Genomic DNA, 22,576 nt, shown 5'->3' with positions numbered 1-22,576 from the left:
ATTAACGACACAATTTTCTTCTTTCTATGTTTGAGAGTGTGAATGTTCTGTTACGATGTTAATTGAAAACAAAGGTCAATGGATTTTTAGGTATTATGAGGTATGAAGATGTGGTCAAATACTACTTTTCAGAGGAGGTAATTTCAAAATACTTTAACATCTCTACTGTTTACTTATTCATTATTGTTCTGCCACTCTTAGCTTCTAAGGAATAACAATAACTGCCACCTCACTGGATCTCTCCATGTGCTTGTTGAAATTCTTAAATCTAATTTTAATTTTTAACTTGTATTCTAATTTTAAAAAATTTTCCTTAGATTGTTAAGATTCTTCCTTTCTCTGGCCTGTTTTCTGGCAATTTTTAATATGTGTTTTTCTTTTCTATCTGAAACTTTTCCCACAGTTTCTCTGTTTCTTAATGGAATGTATATTCATTGAGGATTATAAAATATTTTGTAATGTTTGCCACTCCTTATTCATTATACATTTTTTTTATCTGATTCCCCAACCTATGATGGTCAATTTGTTCTCCATACTAATATGATTTTCTTTCTTCAGTTGAATATTAGTTTAGATATTTGCCTCACTCAAACTGAATACTGTGCAAGCTCAGTCAGTGAGTATATTCAAGTCTGAGATTGATAGATTGAAGCAACAAAGTATCTGCTGGGTGAACTCAAGCAATGTCTATGAGCTGAATTGTTGATGTTCCTCATCCAAGTCCTGCATCGGGACCCTTCCTGATCTTCACTATAGCTGTTCAGTTTCTACACCTCTATCCCCCATCAGGAAGGTCTTAAAGACTTCAGTCTCTTTCTGCAATGATCTCCTTGCCTCTTGAGATTGATTGAGGAATTACAGGGTATGTTTTTATACGGAGAAGTAATGTCAGCAAACTTCGTTCGTCTATTGTCGTCGATGAAGACCTCGACACCGTTAGTCACTTTGAGACTGGATGCGGTGTGTCCGAAGATGACTGGTCAGGCCAATTTGGGCACGGAATGTCCTGGCACATGTTGGGCAGACATGTGTAGGCACTGCACTTGTTGCACTGGTGGCTGTGGACTTGCACAGCTCGCGCTTATGTTGTGCTTCAGCAGTGCGCCTTGCTTGGTAAGCTTGACAGCCCTTGTGGATGAGGCTGCGCCAGGTAGGGCGGTTTTGTGCCAGAGTTTCCCAAGAGGTTGTGTCTATGTCAAATGACTTCAGGGAAGCCTTAAGTGTGTCTTTGTAACGCTTCTCTGCTCTCCATGCGAGCGTCTTCCAGCAGAGAGTTCCCCATAAGGGACCTGCTTGGGTGTGCGTTCGTCTGGCATGCAGATGACATGACCTGCCCACCAGGTCTGTGCTCTCATTAACAATGTGTGGACTGATGGCAGACTTGATCTAGAGAGAACTTCAGTGTCTGGTAGTTTGTCTTGCCATCTGATGCCTAATATTCTGCGAAGACAAGTCATGTGGAAATGGTTGAGCTGTCTTGCATGCCTTCGATACACAGTCCACGCTTCACAGGCATACAGGAGGGTAGTGAGTACCAAGGCTCTGTAGACCTTCAGTTTTGTTGCTGGACTGAGTCCTCGACGTTCCCATACAGTGGAGCGCAGTCTACCGAAAGCAGAACTTGCCTTTGCTATTCTGCAGTTAACTTCTGTATCAGTAGTCACTTCTCAGGAGAGGGTGCTGCCAAGGTAAGTAAACTGGTCCACTGTCTGTAGTTTCTGTCCTTTGATTGTGATTTTGGGTTCTTTGTACGGCGCATGAGCGGCAGGCTGGTGCATGACTTTGGTCTTTTTGATGTTGATGGTGAGTCCAAAGTTGTCACAAGCCGTGGAGAATTTGTCCATATTGACTTGCATCTCTGGCTCCGAGCCAGCATACAGGGCGCAGTCTTCGTTAAAGAGGAAGTCTCTCAGAACAGTCTCCTTCACTTTGGTAATAGCTTGGTCTCCTCAGGTTGAAGAGCTTCCCATCCACTCTACTTGATGCTGATTCCAGCATCACTGTCCTGGAAGGCATCATTCAGCATGGCAGTAAGCATCATGTTGAACAGTGTGGGTGCGAGCACAAAACCCTGTTTGACGCCATTGGTGACTGGGGACGCCTCAGAAGATTCTCTGACGTCCAGCACTCTGGCCATCATGCCATCATGGAACTGGCATACCATCTGAATGAATTTGGCGGGGCAGCCGAACTTTGACATGATCCTCCACAGGCCTTGTCGGCAGACAGTGTCGAAGGCTTTCATGAGGTCAACAAAAGTTGTGTAGCAAATGTTAGCAAACGGATTATACTGAATGGCAGAGTTGGCATGAGGAATATTTTTGCGTCTGTTTGATGGCTTCATGTTCTTATCAATTGTTTGACGTCTTGGAACTTTCACTGATCTGGAATCTGACTTAAATCAACTGACTATTTACTGATTATAAACTGTAGATAAGCAATGTGTTCCTGCACATGAAAGAAATGTGTAGTAAAATGCCATCCCCTTCTCGCAATTCCTCCGTCTCCGCCGCATCTGCTCTCAGGATGAGGCTTTTCATTCTAGGACGAGGGAGATGTCTTCATTTTTTAAAGAAAGGGGCTTCCCTTCCTCCACTATCAACTCTGCTCTTAAACGCATCTCCCCCATTTCACGTACATCTGCTCTCACTCCATCCTCCCGCCACCCCACTAGGAGTAGGGTTCCCCTGGTCCTCACCTACCACCCCACCAGCCTCCGGGTCCAACATATTATTCTCCGTAACTTCCGCCACCTCCAATGGGATCCCACCACTAAGCACATCTTTCCCTCCCCCCCCCCCTGCATTCCGCAGGGATCGCTCCCTACACAACTCCCTTGTCCATTCGTCCCCCCCATCCCTCCCCACTGATCTCCCTCCTGGTGCTTATCCATGTAAGCGGAACAAGTGCTACACATGCCCTTACACTTTCTCCCTTACCACCATTCAGGGCCCCAAACAGTCCTTTCAGGTGAGGCAACACTTCACCTGTGAGTTGACTGGGGTGATATGCTGCGTCCGGTGCTCCCGATGTGGCCTTTTATATATTGGCGAGACCTGACGCAGACTGGGAGACCGCTTTGCTGAACATCTACGCTCTGTCTGCCAGAGAAAGCAGGATCTCCCAGTGGCCACACATTTTAATTCCACATCCCATTCCCATTCTGACATGTCTATCCACGGCCTCCTCTACTGTAAAGATGAAGTCACACTCAGGTTGGAGGAACAACACCTTATATTCCGTCTGGGTAGCCTCCAACCTGATGGCATGAACATCGACTTCTCTAACTTCCGCTAGGCCCCACCTCCCCCTCGTACCCCATCTGTTACTTATTTTTATGCACACATTCTTTCTCTCACTCTCCTTTTTCTCCTCTGTCCCTCTGAATATACCTCTTGCCCATCCTCTGGGTCCCCCCCCCTTGTCTTTCTTCCCGGACCTCCTGTCCCATGATCCTCTCGTATCCCCTTTTGCCTATCACCTATCCAGCTGTTGGCTCTATCCCTCCCCCTCCTGTCTTCTCCTATCATTTTGGATCTCCCCCTCCCCCTCCAACTTTCAAATCCCTTACTCACTCTTCCTTCAGTTAGTCCTGACGAAGGGTCTCGGCCCGAAACGTCGACTGCACCTCTTCCTAGAGATGCTGCCTGGCCTGCTGCGTTCACCAGTAACTTTGATGTGTGTTGCTTGAATTTCCAGCATCTGCAGAATTCCTGTTGTTTTAGTTTTAAACTTGGCTACTTGTTATCTTCAATTCAGCAAATACCAAATATCAGGAATATGGCATGTAAACGAATCCTGTAATCCTGTTAAGGTGGAACAACTGGTATGTTCAGTGAAGTCTGCAGAGCAGTACTGTTAGTTTTTTCTGTCCTCTTTTTATTTCTCCATAAGGCATAGCACTAAAATATATTAAATGTTTTTGTTTACTGATTCCCAACCTGGTGACTAGTTTGTCGGAGGTAGAAATGATCTTAGAGAGTCACCCTGTCAAGGATAAGAGATGAAAACTCTTAAAGTTATTTACTACCTATCTCTGCAGAGTAGGGTGTAATCTATAGTTTAGAACACTTCAAAATTGAAACTTCACAATCATGTATAAACTTAGTACAGAACTGTGCATTTTTGTATATCGATCTCAAAATGTGGATGTAATTATTATGATCAAATGTTCATTGGACAATAATTAATCTTGCATTTGGAGGTGAAGTTTATGACAATTACTAAGTTTGTTTTTAGTTGCAAGTAAATGTAAAAATTAGCTTATAAGACTGGCTCTGTGCTCAGTTTTCTCTACATTTATTGCATTAACTTGCATTTCCTTTAATTTGCTTCAGTTAGAATTCGGATAAATTTTGTGGCATTAAAAAAATTGTCCATAGCTTTTATTAAATATTGCCATTTAATTTAGTGATTTGTTCCTTTCATAGCTTTTCTGTTATCTCAGCTAAAGCATCCGTGTTGGATAGTTTAGTGAACTTTAGTGTTACAGACAAGTCAAATTTTAATAGGAAAATTAATTTATTCATAATTTCCTACAAGTCAAAAGAGATAGGTTATGTGGTTTTTGTGTTTTTATACTGATTTAAAATATTTCAATGTCTTGGTGTGTATGAAATCCATTAAGGTTAGGGTTATGTATTTAGGGGTAACCAGCTTTGATATTAAATTCAGTAGAATTCATACATTCAGAATGGGTTGCATGCATGTTGCTGTCTGGCCACTTGGCTTACTAGCTACTCAAAAATTTTGGATTACTTTAATTGTTGAAACACTGGTATGGTCGCCTGTTTATCCTCTTTACCTCTGTACTTAAGTCAAAGAAAACATTTTATATGCTCCAATACTCTATCATTACAGCATTCTAAATTGTCTGTCCTCTCTATCAGGTACAGCTGTAACCATATAAAGGGCCGTTTCTATGCTAATTTAATATGATGTCCTTGGTAATGATGCATGTGGGAAGGCTTTGTTCTGCAAAAATGTTATCTCTTAACCTGTTTTTATCTTACAAAGTGCTAAACTGACCTTGTAAATTGTTTAATGCAAGCAAACATGAGACTAGGAATCAAGCTTTGGCAATTTGTACTTTTTCTAGAACTAAAATATGCATGTAGACATTTTAATTGCGAATGTAAGCTATCATAATCAATCAATATGAAGGATTGAAAAGATGAACCTATTTTGGTTAAACAATCATTATCATATTCTTACAACAGATGTTCCATGTAGATTAAATTACTCTTTCTTTTCTAATTAATTTAGTATGGCTCGCTTGTATTTTGAAATTACTCTTGTGTGCTTGCAGCTTCTGTGCATATTGGGTGACTTTTTTATTATGCCCCTGAGAAAAGATTTAAGGTGTTGCATGAAAATGTTTGTAAATGACAATTTGTGATTATTTTTGAGCATTCAACATTTTCTTGATTAATTATCTTCCTGTGTGTTCCTTGTTATTCATCTGTCTTTCCATTTGCATTGGCTTATGATAACTGTTTTATTTATGGAATGGTATTTCGTGAACCCTTGTACCATGACTTCTGTTTCCTGTTGTGTTAGTCATCATGTGCATCCACCAGGCTAACACTGGATGATGCCATTGGACATAAGCAGCTGAACATATCCTATTTTTCATCCAGGGTAGCAGGGGAGAATGACTTCCTTCATACTGTGATCAATAAAGTCATTGCTGCCAAGGAAATAAACCACAAGGGTCAAGGTATGTTACAAAATGGAATCGGGCATTATTACGTTGTGATTAAAATACCTTCTACTCAATCAGAACATTGTGATTTTGACAACTGTACAAACTTGCATTAACTTTAGCACTGAAAAAAATGGCAAAACATTAAGTGGCCAGTTGAATAGTTATGCCTGTCCTGTTTACCAGGTTTTGCATTGAAGCTTTCCTTTGATCTAAGCAAAATCATACTTTTTATATATAATAGTGGACACTATTGTGTGGAGCAAACACTGCTGCCGTTTTGCATTTCCACAAAATGTGGCTTGGATCCAGGCCTCTGGTATCTCCTTTGCAATTGCTTGGGCATTATGAAATGCTTCAATATCCTCCCAATTTCCAAAGACATGATTGGATGTTTAAATGGCTAATTAAAATCATCCAGGCACCTATCTGGGCAAATAGCAGAACTGCTACACCTGTCCATTCACTTCCTCCCTCATCTCTAAACAATCCTTCCAAGTGAGGCAACACTTCAGCTGTGAATCTGTTGGGGTCATCTACTGTTTCTGGTATTCCCGATGCAATCTCCTCTCCATTGGTGAGACCTGATGTAGATTGGGGAACTGCTTTGTCAAGCTCTTCTGCTCATCACCCAAAAAGCAGAATTTCTTGATGGCCAACCATTTTAATTCTCCATTTCTAGTCCAACCTGTATTGGTCCATGCCTCCACTTCTGCCATGATGAGTCTACTCTCAGGTTGGAGGAGCAACATCTCACATTCCATCTATGTTGCCTGATGGCATGAACATCGATTTTCCCAACTTCTGATTATTCCCCCCCAATCCCTTTGCCTCTTTTTCAATTCCCCACTCTGGTTTGAAATTAATAACTCATCTCAATCACCCCACTGTGGACCACTTCTGGAGGTCCAAGACACCGACTTCTACAAAGAAGGGATCCGTATGCTCCATGACTGCTGTACTAAGTGTGTAAATGTAGGAAAAATAAATGTGCTAGGTTTTCTAAAACCAACTCCTTCTACCTTGGGCCACAAACTTATCAATCACCCCTCGTATGTGTGCGTATGACATTAAACTCAACTTTGACTTCATAGATAAATGCCACTGTGTAGTAAGATTGAGAGAATGGGGGTAAGTAGGTTTATCACTTGTGCTGGTTCACTCACTGCCTCTACAGACCCAGTCTAATGTCTGTTTTGCAGGGCTAATGTTAGAAATCCACTCTTGGGATAAGGGTTGAAAAACCTTTCTATATCCTTGTTAATTTCAATGATTCTTCGAGGTGTTGTTCAACAGTGTGATACACTTATTCACCAGCTGATAGTAGATGATAGGTGGTGAACAGGAGAAGCTGTGATATGGTGCAATGAGATGTCATGGGATTTTGAGTCAATGTTGTGGACCGAAGGAATACTCTCTCTAGCCTGTATGTTGCACTGCTCCCATGTCCGATGGGTCTAGCCATCGAGAGGGACAGGAAGAACCAAGGGATAGTGATAGATGAGTGCAGCATGTTGTTTGTGAGGTAAGTGAAAATGACTGTGTAGCTTTTGCTTGATCTGTTTGCAATTCTTCTCTTCAATTTGGAACAGCACATAAACTGCTGGAGGGGCTCAGCAAGTCATATAGTATCTATAAAGGGACAAGAACAGTCAATGTTTTGGGTTGAAGCACTTTGTAGGAGTCCTCATGAGTCTTGACCTGAAGCGTTGATTGCTCATTTCTTTCCATTGATGCTGTCTAATCCAATGAATTTCTCCAGCATTTTCTGTATTGCTTTAGATTTTTAGCATCTGAAATCTCTTGTGTTTCCATTTTGTTGCTCCGCTGTGAAGTCTCTTTGAGGTATGCCTACTTTGCAAATTCCCGCCTCACACTCCTGATGAGGGTTCTCGACCTGAAACATTGACTGCCATTGCTCTTTATAAATTCTGTCTGACTAGCTGAATTCTAGCACTTTGTGTGTAGTTCCAGATTTCCAACATTTGCACTCTCAAGCATCTTTAATTTAAGATGCCAACTCCCCAGGTTTTGTAAGGAGAACTTTATATGATGGACTGGGCTGGGAGCAACATTGCGGTGCCCATATCCATATACAGCATCTAAGCTAATGCCGGGAAGTTGGTCCAGTATTTTTTTTTGCTTGAAAATAGCATAAATGGCATATTGACTCACACGCTCTACATGAGTGGCTTGCTGAATAGTTCGGAGTACTTCAAAAGGAATTTAAAAGTCAACTACTTGAGGTGGGTAAGTATTTACAAAGTAAATTTATTATCAAAGTATGTACATGTTACCATACACTAGCTTGACATTCATTTTCTTTCAGGCTTTTACAGAAAAAAGGAAAAAAGAAATACATTAGAATTTTATATAAGAAATATACATAGACTGTCCAATATTGAAAAGAATATTGTGCATATTCAAATAATCCAGAGTGCAGGAGTTGTAAAAAGTCCTTGAAAGTGAGTCTGTCAGTCATAAAATCAGTTTAGAGTGGTGGTGAGTGAGGTTACCCAAGCCGCTTCAGGAGCCTTATGGTTGTGGCTAATATAGGCTAGACAAGGTTAGGATGACAGATTTTTCGCCTTGGTGAACTTCAGTGAACCAGATTTTTTAATGGGGCAGTCAGATGGTGTTTGTGGTTGTGTTTATTTAATATTAAAATAAAAGCAGAAAATGTTGGAAATGATTGCTGGACAATCTGTGGGAAGAGAAGCAGCTAATATTTCATGTCCAATTTCAGGCTTGTTTCTTCTAACATGTCAGCACCTTTTCTTTTAACCTAGATACGGCCTGAACTGCATTTCCTAGTTTCATTTTAAATGTACAGCATTTGGATTTTTTAAAATTACTTACAACTTCTTTTTTCAAATTCCAGATTATCATCTGAATGTACAGTGTTTCTGGGAAGTTTGTGAACACTAGAATTTTCTCTATTTCTGCATAAGTATCACCTAAAATATGATCATATCTTCACATAAGTGCTAAAACTAGATAAAGGACTCAATTAAATAAATAACACAAAAACATTATATCTGTTCTTTTATATATTGAGAAAAATGATCTAGTATTACAAGTATTTGTTGGAAAAAAGGTTGTGAACCTTTGCTTTAGTAACTGGTACAGCAATAATTTCAACTAAGCGTTTCCAGTAACTGTTGATATGTCCTGCACATTGGCTTGGAGGAATTTTAAGCCATTCCTTCTTACAAAACTGCTTCAACCCTGGGATGTAGGTGGGTTTCCTTCCACAAACTGCTTGCTTCAGGTCTTTCCACAACATTTTTATCAGATTAAGGTCAGGCCATTCCAAAACACAAATTTTCTTCTTTTTAAACCATTCTGTTGTTGACTTATGCTCATCTTTCGGTTCATTGTCTTGTTGCATTATCCAACTTCTATTAAGCTTCAGGTAATGGACTGATACCCTGTGAAATACCTTGCTACGATTTTGAATTCATTGTTCCCTCAGCAATAGCAAACTTGTAAACACAAAATGCTCTGCAGATGCTGGGGTCAAAGCAACACTCACAACATGCTGGAGGTACTCAGCAGGTCGGGCAGCATCTGTGGAAATGATCAGTCAATGTTTCGAACCGGAACCCTTCGTCAGGACTGAAGAGGGAAGAGGCAGAGGCCCTATAAAGAAGGTGGGAGGAGGGTGGGAAGGAGAAGGCTGGTAGGTTCCAGGTGAAAAACCAGTAAGGGGGAAGATAAAGGGGTGGGAGAGGGGAAGCAGGGAGGGATAGGCAGGAAAGGTGAAGAAGGAATAGGGGATAACACAATGGGTAGTAGAAGGAGGTGGGACCAAAGGGGAGGTAGTAGGCAGCTGGGGGAGGGGGCAGAGTGAAACTGGGATAGGGAAAGGGAGGGGGAGGGAATTACTGGAAGTTGGAGAATTCGATTTTCATACTGGAGACTACCCAGACGGTATATGAGGTGTTGCTCCTCTAACCTGAGTTTAGCCTCATCATGGCAGTAGAGGAGGCCATGTATGGACATATCCGAATGGGAATGGGAAGCAGAGTTGAAGTGGGTGGTAACCAGGAGATCCTGTCTGTTGTGGCGGACGGAGCGGAGGTGTTCGACGAAGCGGTCCCCCAATCTGCGTTGGGTTTCACCAATGTAGAGGAGGCCGCACCGGGAGCACTGGATGCAATAGATGACCCCAACAGATTCGCAAGTGAAGTGTTGCCTCACCTGGAAGGACTGTTTGGGGCCCGGAATGGTGGCAAGAGAGGAGGTGTAGGGACAGGTTTAACACTTGTGCTTACAGAGATAAGTGCCGGGTGGGAGATCCGTGGGGAGGGACGTGTGGACCAGGGAGTCACGGAGGGAACGATCCCTGCAGAAAGTGGAGAGGGGTGGAGAGGGAAAGATGTGCTTAGTGGTGGGGTCCTGTTGAAGGCGGCGGAAGTTGAGGAGGATAATGTGCTGGATCCGGAGGCTGGTGGAGTGGTAGGTGAGGACAAGGGGAACTCTGTCCCTGTTGTGGTGACGGGAGGATGGGGTGAGGGCCAAAGTGCGGGAAATGGAGGAGATGCGGTTAAGGGCATCATTGATGACGGCAGAAAGGAAACCACGATCCTGAAAGAAAGAGGACATCTGAGATGTCCTGGAATGGAAAACCTCATCCTGGGAGCAGATGTGGCGGAGATGGAGGAACTGGGAATAGGGAATGGCATTTTTGCATGTGGCAGGGTGGGAAGAGGTATAGTCCAGGTAGCTATGAGAGTCAATGGGCTTATAGAAGATGTCAATGGACATTCTGTCTCCGGAGATGGAGACCGAGAGATCGAGAAAGGGGAGAGAAGTGTCTGAGATGGACCAAGTGAATTTGAGGGCTGGGTGGAAGTTAGAAGTAAAGTCGATGAAATTGACAAGCTCAGCATGAGTGCAGGAAGCAGCGTCAATGTAGTGAAGGAAAAGTTGGGGAGCAGTGCCAGTATAGGTTTGGAGCATAGACTGTTCCACATAACCAACGAAGAGGCAGGCATAATTGGGGCCCATGCAAGTGCCCATAACAAGCTATCTGGCCCCGAGGCAGGAAAGCAGCCCCAAACCACGATGCTACTTCCACTATGCTTCACGGTTGGGATGACATTTTGGTGTTGGTGTGTAGTGCACTTTTTCCAACGTAACTGTGTGCATTTCTGCCAAAAAGTTCAATGTCTGTCTCATCTGTCCACAGAACATTGTCCGAGAAGTGTTGTAGAACATTCAGGTGGTCTTTTGCTGACTTGAGACGTACAGCAATGATTTTTTTGGAGAGCAGTGGTTTCCTCTGGTGTCCTTCTATGAACATCATTCTTGTTCAGTGTTTTTCTTATAGTGGACACATGAACAGAGGCTTTAGCAAGTTCTAGAGATTTCTGAGGGTCTCTTGCTGATACCCTTGGGATCTTTTTCATTTCCTTCACCATTGTACGTTGTGCTCTTGGTGTGATCTTTGCAGGATGCCCACTCCTAGGGAGAGTGGCCACAGTACTGGGTTTCCTCCATTTGTAGACAATTTCTGTTGCTGTGGACTGGTGAACACTCAGGTCTTTAGACATGCTTTTGTAGCTTTTTCCAGCTCCATGCATCTCTCCAGTTCTTCTAAGGTCCTCTGAAAGCTGTTTTGATTGAGGGATGATGCACATAAGCTTATCTTTATTGAGAAGAGCTGGTCTTTCAGTAACCTGACTTTGTGTCTTTTCTGTAGGGCAGGGCACCTCTACAACCCTCACCTCCCATCTCATCTCATCTCATTGATTGGAACATCTGACTCCAAATAGCTTTTGCAGAAGGCATTACCCCAGAGGTTCATATACTTTTTCCAACAAATACATGTAATATTGGATTATTTTTCTAAATAAATAAATGAACAAGTACAAAGTTTCTTTGTTATTTATTTAATTGGGTTCTCTTTGTCTAGTTTTCAGACTTATGTGAAGATCTTATCATATTTTATGTGGTACTTATGCAGAAATGGAGCATTTTCTACAGGATTCACAAACTTTCTAGCACCACTATAAATTCCATAGTTGCTGTAGTGGGATTTCAACTTGGGTCTGTGAATTATTAGCCAAAGCTCTGAATGACCAGTTGTGTAATATTTTAACTGCAAGGTTTAGGTGACTTACTGGTAATGCTGGGTTTACATGAATAGAGAGCGGCATGGTAACATAGTGGTTAGCAGAAGGTTTTACAGTGCCATCGATCAATGATTGGGGGTCAATTCCTGCTGCTTTTTGTAGGGAATTTGTACATTCTTCCTGGGATCGCTTGGGTTTCCTCCTGCTGCTCTGGTTTCCTTCCACATTCCAAAGAACTACTGATGGGGGTATACTATGTTGACACTGGAAGTATAGCGACACTTGTGGATTGTCCTCGGACTGTGTTGGTCATTGACACAAATGATGCATTTCACTGTATGTTTTGATGTACGTATGTGTAACAAATAAAGCTAATCTATAGGCATTCAAAATGTGGTGAATAAGGTTGGTGAGACACATGTACTAACAGCCAATAGAATTATGAACTTTTGATCAGAGCTCAAATGTAAAGGAAGTTCTTGGAAGAAACAAGAAGATTGTTCTACACACCACCAAAAAATGAGGGGGAGGTAAAAAAAAAAGCAAATGACAGGGATGTGTAAAAACTACAGACAGGTGATATTGGGGAATTTTGCAATTGATGTAATGATATTGAAATGAACGCTGATAAGGGAGGACTTAGACGAATATATTCATGAGAAGTTCTTAGATCTCTATGTCTCACTGTAGAATATAGTTCTGGGGAATTAGTTGGGCAAGTGAGCAATGTGTCAACACGAAAACACTTAAATTTCAATATTTCTGTGACTGAATCTCAAAAGCAGCTTTTTCTTTAATAAATAAATCTTACTTGGCAAAATAATTTGTAGTCTGGTTCAATTTTATATTTAATTTTCTTGTTCAGGTTTGTGGGCTACAATGAAACTGCTCTTAGGGGATGTTCATCAGATCCGAAAAGATTTTCCTCACCTTGTTGACAGAACCACAGCAGTTGCAAGGAAAATGGGATTTCCTGAAATAATAATGCCTGGTAAGTTTAAGGTGTGATTTAAATGTGATTGTCTATTGCTTCAGTGTAGACTTCTATTTATTATAACTATATTAATATTAAAATATACCGTGTATTAAGAAATAGCAGAATGATTTAACTATTATTGCAATAATCAAATTGACCAACGTTGGTTTTGGAGTACACTCAGTACATCTCCTCATTAATGTAAGTATCTAATCTGCCAATGATGTGGCAGAAACTCAAAGCATGAGGGCCTACATCCCTTATTTATTTTAATTAGTTGTAATTAGTTATCTTTTTAGTTAACTGCTATGACAAAAAGCCTAAGCCTATCTGTTCTTACCTGCTCCTCAACTGTCTTTTTCCCAAAGACTTTCGAGCCAAAGCCTCAGGCCTCGGAGACTGCTCCATTGTCCCACTCATACAATGGCTGATCCAAAATAGCCTCTGAGACCTTGGCCTCTTCACGTTGAATTGCCTTGAGCAATTGTCTCAAGGGAGAGAAGCCTTCTGCCCTTTCCTATCAGTCTCCCCCTTCTCCAGCCCTGTATCTCGTCCACCAACCAACTTCCCAGATCTTTACTTCTTCCCTTCCCTTCCTGGTTTCACCTACCACCTTGTGTTTCTCTCTCCCCTCCCCCACCTTTTAAGTCTACTCCTTATCCTTTTTTCTCCAGTCCTGCCGAAGGGTCTTGGTCTGAAACGTCGACTGCCTGGCCTGCTGAGTTCATCCAGCATTTTATGTTTAAATTGCTATAATCACCTACTTAACTTTAACATTTAGAATATAGTCAGGTAAATTAGCAGAGTTGCATATTTATAATCATAGCATATCCCAAATGGCTATTCAATTTCAAAACCCCCTTGGGTATAAACTTCCAACATCCAAAATATACAGTGTTGAAAGGTGGTTCCCTGAATAAACAGCTAACCAGAAGGTTACATGCCAAAACAGATCTGTCCTGAACTATGCCTTAAGTGGCAGGAATACATCTTTAACAATGTGTAAGTATAAGGAATGTTCATCTGTTGTCTTTCCTTGTGCAGTTTCAGTTTTCAATGGGGCAGTATTTGAATGTTCCACACACAGTGATTGGTTTCAGCAGCCACAAAATATAAGTTGGAAAGTAAATTATGTGTAGGTTTTATTTCCTGAAAATTGACTCTCATTTTAGTTAATCTATAATTATGTCCATAAGTCATAGCCCCAGAATGATCCCTAACATTATGTGCATATTTGAATTGTGAAGCTTAGCTGCCTCTTCAGATGTCGCTGCAGCATTAAGTTATACTCAGATGTCCAGAATGATTTTGGACTACACATTTGACAGAATTAGAGAAGCAGTTTCACGCCAAAATTGGGTAGAAATTTTTCATTATTGGGTCTGCAGGAGTTTCCAAAGAAAATACCTCTTCTTTTTCCCCCTGCCATTGGGTCCAGAATTTTGTTTAATTTGTGCTGCTCAAGGTCATTTTCTCAACTTTAAAATGTCTCCTTGTTCTTGTGTTATAGAAAAAAGCTGTTAAACCATCATGTGTATGCTGGCTGTCAGAACAGTCCCATTTACCATCATATTTTCCTGTAACTTATTCTCTCTTATGTGACTTTCAAAACTCCCAATTCTTCTACCGGCTGTATAATCAGGGTTGTTTTACAGTAGCTAGTTAATCTACTAACCAGATCACCTTTGGGCTGTGGGAGGAAAGTCTGAGGACTCAAGAAAAACCCATGTGATCACTGCTACGTGCCACACAGATGTCATTGGAAGTCAGGTTCAAACCTGAATCATTAGAGCTGTGAAGCACTAGTCTTTTTGTTCTATCTCTGTGTCACTACATTGTATGATGATATCAAATTTGTTTTACAGTGTATAGCTGTAAAGATGTCCTACTGTTGTTGTTCAGGCAACAGATTAAATTTGTTCTTTTGGAAGTTTGAGTCTGTGCTGTTGACTTAACAGATATGGCATTTGAAAAATTCCATGATTTCTGGATATGTCTGCCTGATCTTTATTGATCAGGGTCTTGGTTATGATTACCAGTATCTTGTATATGCTGGGGAATTGCCATAGTTTTATTTCACAATAAGATCAATCTGCTGCTAAACCATATTCACCATGTGTGACAAAATGTGTGAACTCCAGTTGTTTCAGGGGATTAAGGTAATAACCCATTGCCTTGTTTATCTTCATTTGAAGAAAAATCTAAGAACAGTTATCACAAACTAAGAAGCAGAAGGCACTGGTGGGATTCTTGCCTGGATTAACTTTGCAATTAGATGCTATAAAATCTACCTTTGAACATGTAAAATTTTAGTGCTGGATGTAGGGGCATATGACAGGGCAACAACGGCAAATTTACCATTTTGAAGACGTTTGAGATGAAGATGAGTAGCGTTTAACATCAGACATTTGTACAGCAGTATGAGAATTGTTTCTGGAAAATATTTTATTCCAATAAAATCTCAAAAATACTATTATTTTAGGATTTTTTATCCTTACTTTTTCAAGGGGATGTTCGTAATGACATCTATGTTACATTATTGCAAGGAGAGTTTGATAAAGGTAATAAAACAACATCCAAGAATGTGGAAGTCACAATGATGGTGTACGATGAAGAAGGCAAGCGTTTGGAGGTATGACTATTCTGGATGATACATCTGTAGTAGTGTAAATAGTTTCGATTCAATTCCAACGTTTAGCTCGCTTAATGTTTTTGTACCCTGAAAATTAGGACATTTCCATTTTATCTTGAAAGATTGATCAATAATTTTTATAAAAAAAATACAGTTATAAAATACGGCACATACTTGGTCTTATTGTTATTTAACTTTTCAATTTCTGAAACATTTTAACATGGCTCTGAAAGTGAATTGACATTTCCTTTTTTTTTAAAGAACGTAATTTTTCCTGGTGCTGGGGATGACGGTATCTCTGAATATAAATCTGTTATTTACTATCAAGTAAAACAACCCCGATGGTTTGAAACTGTAAAGGTATGTTTTTCTTGTTGTAACCTGGAAGTAGGTATCTTAAAATCCCCATATTTAATTATCTTTTTAAACCATAGCTGGAGTACATAATATTTTAATTTTGTAGGTGGCAATCCCTATTGAAGATGTAAATCGGAGTCATTTGAGATTCACGTTCCGACATCGATCATCTCAGGATTGTAAGTGCTGAAAGTGATTGCTACTTTGTCTTATATTATTCATTTTTTAAGGAAGTGGAAAAATTATTTTGACAAGATTGCTTCAAAGCAGACATGCTGGCAAACTGCAGCTTACAAATTTAAGATGGGATACAATGGTGTTACTCTCAAGCAAGATCATGCTCCTGTTACTAAGTGATTTAGCTCAAGGAAATTTTGAACAATGCTTTGAGCAATCACAATAGGGTTGTAGCCAACAAATATACAACAATTAAAACTGCTGAAGTGATAACTGGAAAATAGTTCAGGATGTTCTCTGTGTTCCCTGATTCCCTTCTTCCCTAAAATGAGCTCACAAAGCTCACTCATCACATCCTTCAAAGGGACATTCAATAATAAACAGATAATGCTGTTGCTGCAGAGCTCCAGCAACCCAAGTTTGATCATGACCAGTGGTACTGTCTGCGTGGAATTTGCACGTTCTTCTTATGAACGCATGGTTTCATTCAGTATTATTTCTTCCCCCCCCCCCATTCCAAATTATGCTGGTAAATTAATTAGTGTCTGTAATATTCCCAAGTGTTGCTGAGTGTCAGGTAATTAGGGGAATTGAGGGACATCTGATAGAGAAGACTGGTGGGAAATAAATGGAGAAAGAACTAAGGAAAACCTTGAGAGATGGCATATTGGCAGAATTATGAAATATAATATGAAGTATGCTATCACCACAATTCAGCAATATTGGGTTTAGGATATGACCATTGACAAGATCTTTCTGGGATGTACTACCTAAAAGCAGAAGTATCCCTTATTTGATGAGCATTTTGAACAAACTAGATAATTTGGATACTTGTTTTGTGGATGGAATATAAGAATTTCCTTGGCATTACAATGATTCCATTACCAAATACAAGTTATATGTTCTCTGCATTTTAAATTGCTCTTTGTGATGCATTAGAAAGGAAAGTACTGTGAGACATTTTGTCGGATCATTTATATTGTTGTGGCCTTGGAATCTATTTTTTTAAAGATACCATTTCACAAAAAAAGAATGAATTGAAACATTTATTCTTCCTTTACTTAGCTAAAGACAAATCTGAAAAGATATTTGCATTAGCATTTGTGAAACTAATGAGGGCTGATGGAACAACGCTGAAAGATGGAGAACACGATCTTATTGTATACAAGGTATGTTGGTTTATGATGGCCTTTAATGGGCAGCTCTGTAGCAACTTAAAGGTTTGGATAAAAGTTACCAAAGTACATACGTGTCATGATATGCAACCCTGAGATTCATTTTTTTGTGGGCATACGCAATAAATCCATAATAGAATAATAACCATAATAGAGTCAATGAAAGACCGCACCAATTGGTTATTCAACCAGTGAAAATACAAAAAGAAAGAATAATAATAAATAAGTAAGCAATAAATATTCAGAACATAAGATGATGAGTCCTTGAAAGTGAGTTGATAGGTTTTGGGAACATTTCAGTGATGGGACAAGAGAAGTTGCATGAAGTTATCCCCTCTGGTTCAGGAACCTGATGGTTGAGGGATGATAACTGTTCCTGAACCTAGTGGTGAGAGTCCTGAGGCTCCTGTACCTTCCTTCTGATGGTAGCAATGAGAAATGAGCATGACCTGGGTTGTGGGAGGTTCTTGATGATGGATGCTACTTTCCTGCAACAAAGCTGCATGTATTAAAGCTGAATGATGGCTCGGCTTTACATGTGAAGAACTCATCCGTGTCCATTACATTTTCCATTCAAGTGTATTAGTGTTTCCATAGCAGGCTTGATTCAGCCAGTTGATATACTTTCCACCACTCATCCATGGAAGTTTATCAAAGTTTCGGATGTCATGACATCTTCACAAACTCAAAGAAGTAGAGGCGCTGTTGTGCTTTCTTTATAATTGTACTTACATACTGGGCCCAGGTCAGGGCCTCTGATAAAATAGAAGAACAATATTTGGTGAAATATAACATATAGAATCTTTCTCCTGAACAGTGGGATGCCAAAAAGCTGGAAGATGCATCACTGTATTTAAATGTAGTCGCAACTAAACCAGAACTTGAGGAAAAAGGCTACACTGGGAAAAGTATGCATGGTTCTGGAAATTTAGCCATCAGCAAAGACTCTTTTCAGATTTCCACTTTGGTTTGTTCAACAAAACTCACACAGAATGGTAAGATACAAAAAAGAATGACTTGAGTGTTGAATGTAGTTCAGTTTGAAAGCTGATTTTGTGAAAAATTACATTTAAAAAAGTTTAAAAAATATATTAAACATTCAGTTATCTGCTATCAGAATTTTGGATATTTGTGTAATGTATTATATACATTTCCAAATTTTTACTGTAAGATTTATTGGAGTGATTTTATTTTCTTTGGGTAATTTAAACCATTTGTTTTAATGGTATGAGTAGAAAAGGAAGTTATCCAAGTATAAACTCCCCTCAGGCTTCCAGATGGATACAGGTGTTGATTTTAACCAATGTTTCAATGTCAAACTCTGCCATTTTCATCAGGGATGATGCCTGGGCATGTCTAGTCCAGTGGTATAGAAACACAGAAAATAGGTGCAGGAGTAGGCCATTTGGCCCTTCGAGCCTGCACGGCCATTCAGTACGATCATGGCTGATCATCCAACTCAGAACCCTGGACCTGCCTTCTCTCCATGCCCCCTGATCCCTTTAGCCACAAGGGCCATATCTAACTCCCTCTTAAATATAGCCAATGAACTGGTCTCAACTGTTTCCTGTGGCAGAGAGTTCAACAGATTCACCACTCTCTGTGTGAAGATGTTTTTCCTCATCTTGGTCCTAAAAGGCTTCCCCTTTATCCTCAAACTGTGACCCCTCGTTCTGGACTTCCCCAACATTGGGAACAATCTTCCTACATCTAGCCTGTCCAATCCCTTTAGAATTTTATATGTTTCAATAAGATCCCCCCTCAATCTTCTAAATTCCAGAGAGTATAAGCCTAGCCGATCCAGTCTTTCATCATATGAAAGTCCTGCCATACTCAACTCCCGTTGTCCGTCCCTCTTGATTGGTTAGTCCTCAACTAGTCAGGTTTAAAATTGTATTCCAGTTCTTACTTAGAACGAGACCTTCGTCTTTGCAAAAACTCTTATTCTCCAGCCTTATTTCAATGGCTTCCTTCACCAGGCGGTCCCAAGAGTCATTGGCGTGGCACAGTAGTCTTGTGCCGTCAACGTTAATCCTGTGGTCATTCGACATGCAAAGTTCTGCTATCTCTGATTTCTCTGGGTGACCTAAACAGATTCACCTCCGATGCTCCTTGATGTGGATTTCCACTGTGTGCCCTGTCCAGCCAATACACCTGCTCTGAATTGACAGGGAATCATGTAAATGCCAGCCATCCTGATCCTAGGTCAGTTTTGACACTCTGTCAAAAATTCTTTTAGCTGTCAACTGAAAATAAATAAGCTGTCAGCATCCTGGCGATCCTTCCAGAGACTGTGGAAATATAGGGAAGACAGACAGTAGGGTTCCTCCTCATTGTTAGGTTTCCTGATTTTTCAGTTGTCTGAGTATATATACTCAGCTGAACTAGTTGTGCCTAGGCTTTGTCCCCGATGAAGATGGCGGAGTCTGTCATCAAAACGTCGGTTAAACTCGGCACTTGTACTTGGCTGGAAGCCTGAGAAGAGCTTAATCGTATTGTGTGCCAGAAAAGCGCTAGATCCTTTGTTAAGTTATCCAAGTGTTCAACTATAACTCAAGTTGAAAACGAATAGAAGTTTATTGGCAAAATTACAATTTTACATAGAAACATAGAAAAGCTACAGCACAGTACAGGCCCTTCGGCCCAGAATGCTGTGCCAAACATGTACTTACTTAGAAATTACCTAAGGTTACCCATAGTCCTCTATTTTTCTAAGGTCCACGTACCTATCCAGGAATCTCTTAAAAGACCCTATCATATCCGCCTCCACCACCATGGCCGGCAGCCCATTACACACACTCACCACTCTCTGCGTAAAAAAAACTTACCCCTGACATCTCCTCTGTACCTACTTCCAAGTACCTTAAAACTGTGCCCTCTCGTGTTAGCCATTTCAGCCCTTGGAAATAGCTAACTTTCCAACAATCAATGCTTCTCATCATCTTATATAGCTCTATCAGGTCACCTCTCATTCTCTGCTGCTCCAAGGAGAAAAGGCTGAGTTCACTCAACGTATTCTCATAAGGCATGCTCCCCAATCCAAGCAACATCCTTTTATCTCCTCTGCACCCTTTCCGCATCATTCCTGTAGTGAGGTGACCAGAACTGAGCACAGTACTCCCAAGTGTGGACTGACCAAGGTCCTATATAGCTGTAACATTACCTCTTGGCTCTTAAACTCAATCCCACAGTTGATGAAGGCCAATGCACCATATGCCTTCTTAACCACAGAGTCAACCTGTGCAGCAGCTTTGAGTGTCCTATGGGCTCTCACTCCAAGATCCCTCTGATCCTCCACACTGCCAAGAGTCTTACCATTAATACTATATTCTGCCATCATATTTGACCTACCAAAATGAACCACCTCACAGTTATCTGGGTTGAACTCCATCTGTCACTTCTCAGCCCAGTTTTGCATCCTATCGATGACCCGCTGTAACCTCTGACAGCCCTCCACACTGTGCACAACACCCCCAACCTTTGTGTCATCAGTAAATTTACTAACCCATCCCTCCACTTCCTCATCCAGGTCATTTATAAAACTCACAAAGAGAAGGGTTCCCAGAACAGATCCTTGAAGCACACCATTAGTCACCGACCTCCATGCAGAATATGACCCGTCTACAACCACTCTTTGTCTTCTGTGAGGAAGCCAATTCTGGATCCACAAAGCAAGGTCCCCTTGGATCCCATGCCTCCTTACTTTCTCAATAAGCCTTGTATGGGGTACCTTGTCAAATGCCTTGCTGAAATCCATATACACTACATCTACTGCTCTACCTTCATCAATGTGTTTAGTCACATCCTCAGAAAATTCAAACAGCCTCGTAAGGCATGACCTGCCTTTGACAAAAGCCATGCTGACTATCCCTAATCATATTATGCCTCCTCAAATGTTCATATATCCTGCCTCTCAGGACCTTTTCCATCAACTACCAACCACTGAAGTAAGACTCACTGGTCTATAATCTCCTGGGCTATCTCTACTCCCTTTCTTGAATAAGAGAACAACATCTACAACCCTCCAATCCTCCGGAACCTGTCCCGTCCCTATTGATGATGCAAAGATCATTGCCAGAGGCTCGGCAATCTCCTCCCTCACTTCCCACAGCAGCATGGAGTATACCTCATCTGGTTCCGGAGACTTACCCAACTTTTCAAAAAGCTCCAGCACATCCTCTTTCTTAATGTCAATATGCTCAAGCTTTTCAATCTGCTGTAAGTCATCCCTACAATCGCCAAGATCCTTTTCTGTAGTGAATACTGAAGCAAAGTATTTATTAAGTATCTCTGCTGTCTCATCCAGTTCCATACACACTTTTTCACTGTTCTCTCACATCTTATCCTTTTGCTGATTGAAAATGATTGAAATCATGAAATGATATCCTCAAAATGATTGAAAAATATTTGAATTAAACATAATTGGCAGGTATGTTTGGTATTTCAGGGCACTGATAAACAGTAGCTAAAGTAATAAACTGTATACTTAGTTTACTACATGGCACTGAGATCTAAATCTGAGCATTGCTGCTCTGTAGCATTTGAATGGAGTATTTGGCATTCCCCATTTTAGAGGACTTTCGGGGAACAGTAGATTTCTGTCACTTTTGTAGAGTTGTGACTGTGTACATACATCTCTTGATGGACACATCTTCAGTGATGTTCCTGGAATCATCGGGTGTTTCGGGTCTTTCAACATCATACAACCTCCTCCAGATGACCCAACCGGGGCTGATCAGACCCCAGCTTGTGTCCACATGGCTAGCTACTTGTGACTCCATGGCTCCCCTCTTTTGAGCCACAGCCATTTTGAGGCCCTCTCTGCCGCATCGGTGGTACTGCGGATGGCTGTCCTCTTCCTCTCTCCCTCGATGTCCAAAATGCTGAAGGCTCTAACTAAAGAATGGGCTACGAATCCCCTACAACCAACCTCCACCGGGAGAAATTGTGTTAACAGAACACTTTGTTGGCATTGCTGCACAGTTCCATTAATCTTAAAGTGATTTTTTGTCTTTAGTTGCTTTTTGACTATTTGAAAATGTATTCAATTGCCAACAGGCCCAAGAGTAATACTTAATAGAAAGGTAAGAAATAAAACTGCCGGTGCTGGAAGTGTTGAAACCTATAAAATAGTAGATGTCAAAATTACTGAGCAGATTGAGCATCATCAGTGGAAAATGATACAGAGTTGAAACTAGCAGGCCAGACAGCATCTATGGAAAAGTGTAAACGGTCGATGTTGCAGACCAAGACCCTTCATCAGGACTTGGCTCAAAATGTTGGCTATTTACTGTTTTCCATAGATGCTGAGTTCATCCAGCATTTTGTGTGTGTTGCTTTTGATTTCCAGCATTTGCCGATTTTCTCATATTTCAGTGTCGAAATCATTGGAATCATCAGAATTGCAGAAAGGAGAGAGAAAAGGAAAGAACAAATGGGAATATTTATGAGGCATAGAAAACAGGGCAGATTCAA

General features: G+C 40.8%; 1 protein-coding gene across 3 annotated transcripts in view; it reads left to right on the top strand.

The window, feature by feature from the left end:
- dock1 (dedicator of cytokinesis 1) overlaps positions 1-22,576 on the top strand; it is a 555,786-nt gene that overhangs the window by 132,764 nt on the left and 400,446 nt on the right. For all 3 annotated transcript variants that reach the window (XM_072239408.1, XM_072239407.1, XM_072239409.1), the window contains 7 exons: positions 5,640-5,719; positions 12,650-12,775; positions 15,268-15,392; positions 15,654-15,752; positions 15,856-15,928; positions 16,992-17,095; positions 17,919-18,096. In XM_072239408.1, coding sequence (XP_072095509.1) covers positions 5,640-5,719; positions 12,650-12,775; positions 15,268-15,392; positions 15,654-15,752; positions 15,856-15,928; positions 16,992-17,095; positions 17,919-18,096 — 785 coding nt within the window. The remainder of the gene's footprint in view (positions 1-5,639; positions 5,720-12,649; positions 12,776-15,267; positions 15,393-15,653; positions 15,753-15,855; positions 15,929-16,991; positions 17,096-17,918; positions 18,097-22,576) is intronic.

The sequence above is a fragment of the Mobula birostris genome, chromosome 21 (assembly GCF_030028105.1).
Source record: "Mobula birostris isolate sMobBir1 chromosome 21, sMobBir1.hap1, whole genome shotgun sequence".
Taxonomy (NCBI): domain Eukaryota; kingdom Metazoa; phylum Chordata; class Chondrichthyes; order Myliobatiformes; family Myliobatidae; genus Mobula; species Mobula birostris.
The sequence above is the reverse complement of the archived record's forward strand: the minus strand, read 5'-3'. Positions and strand labels throughout refer to the sequence as shown.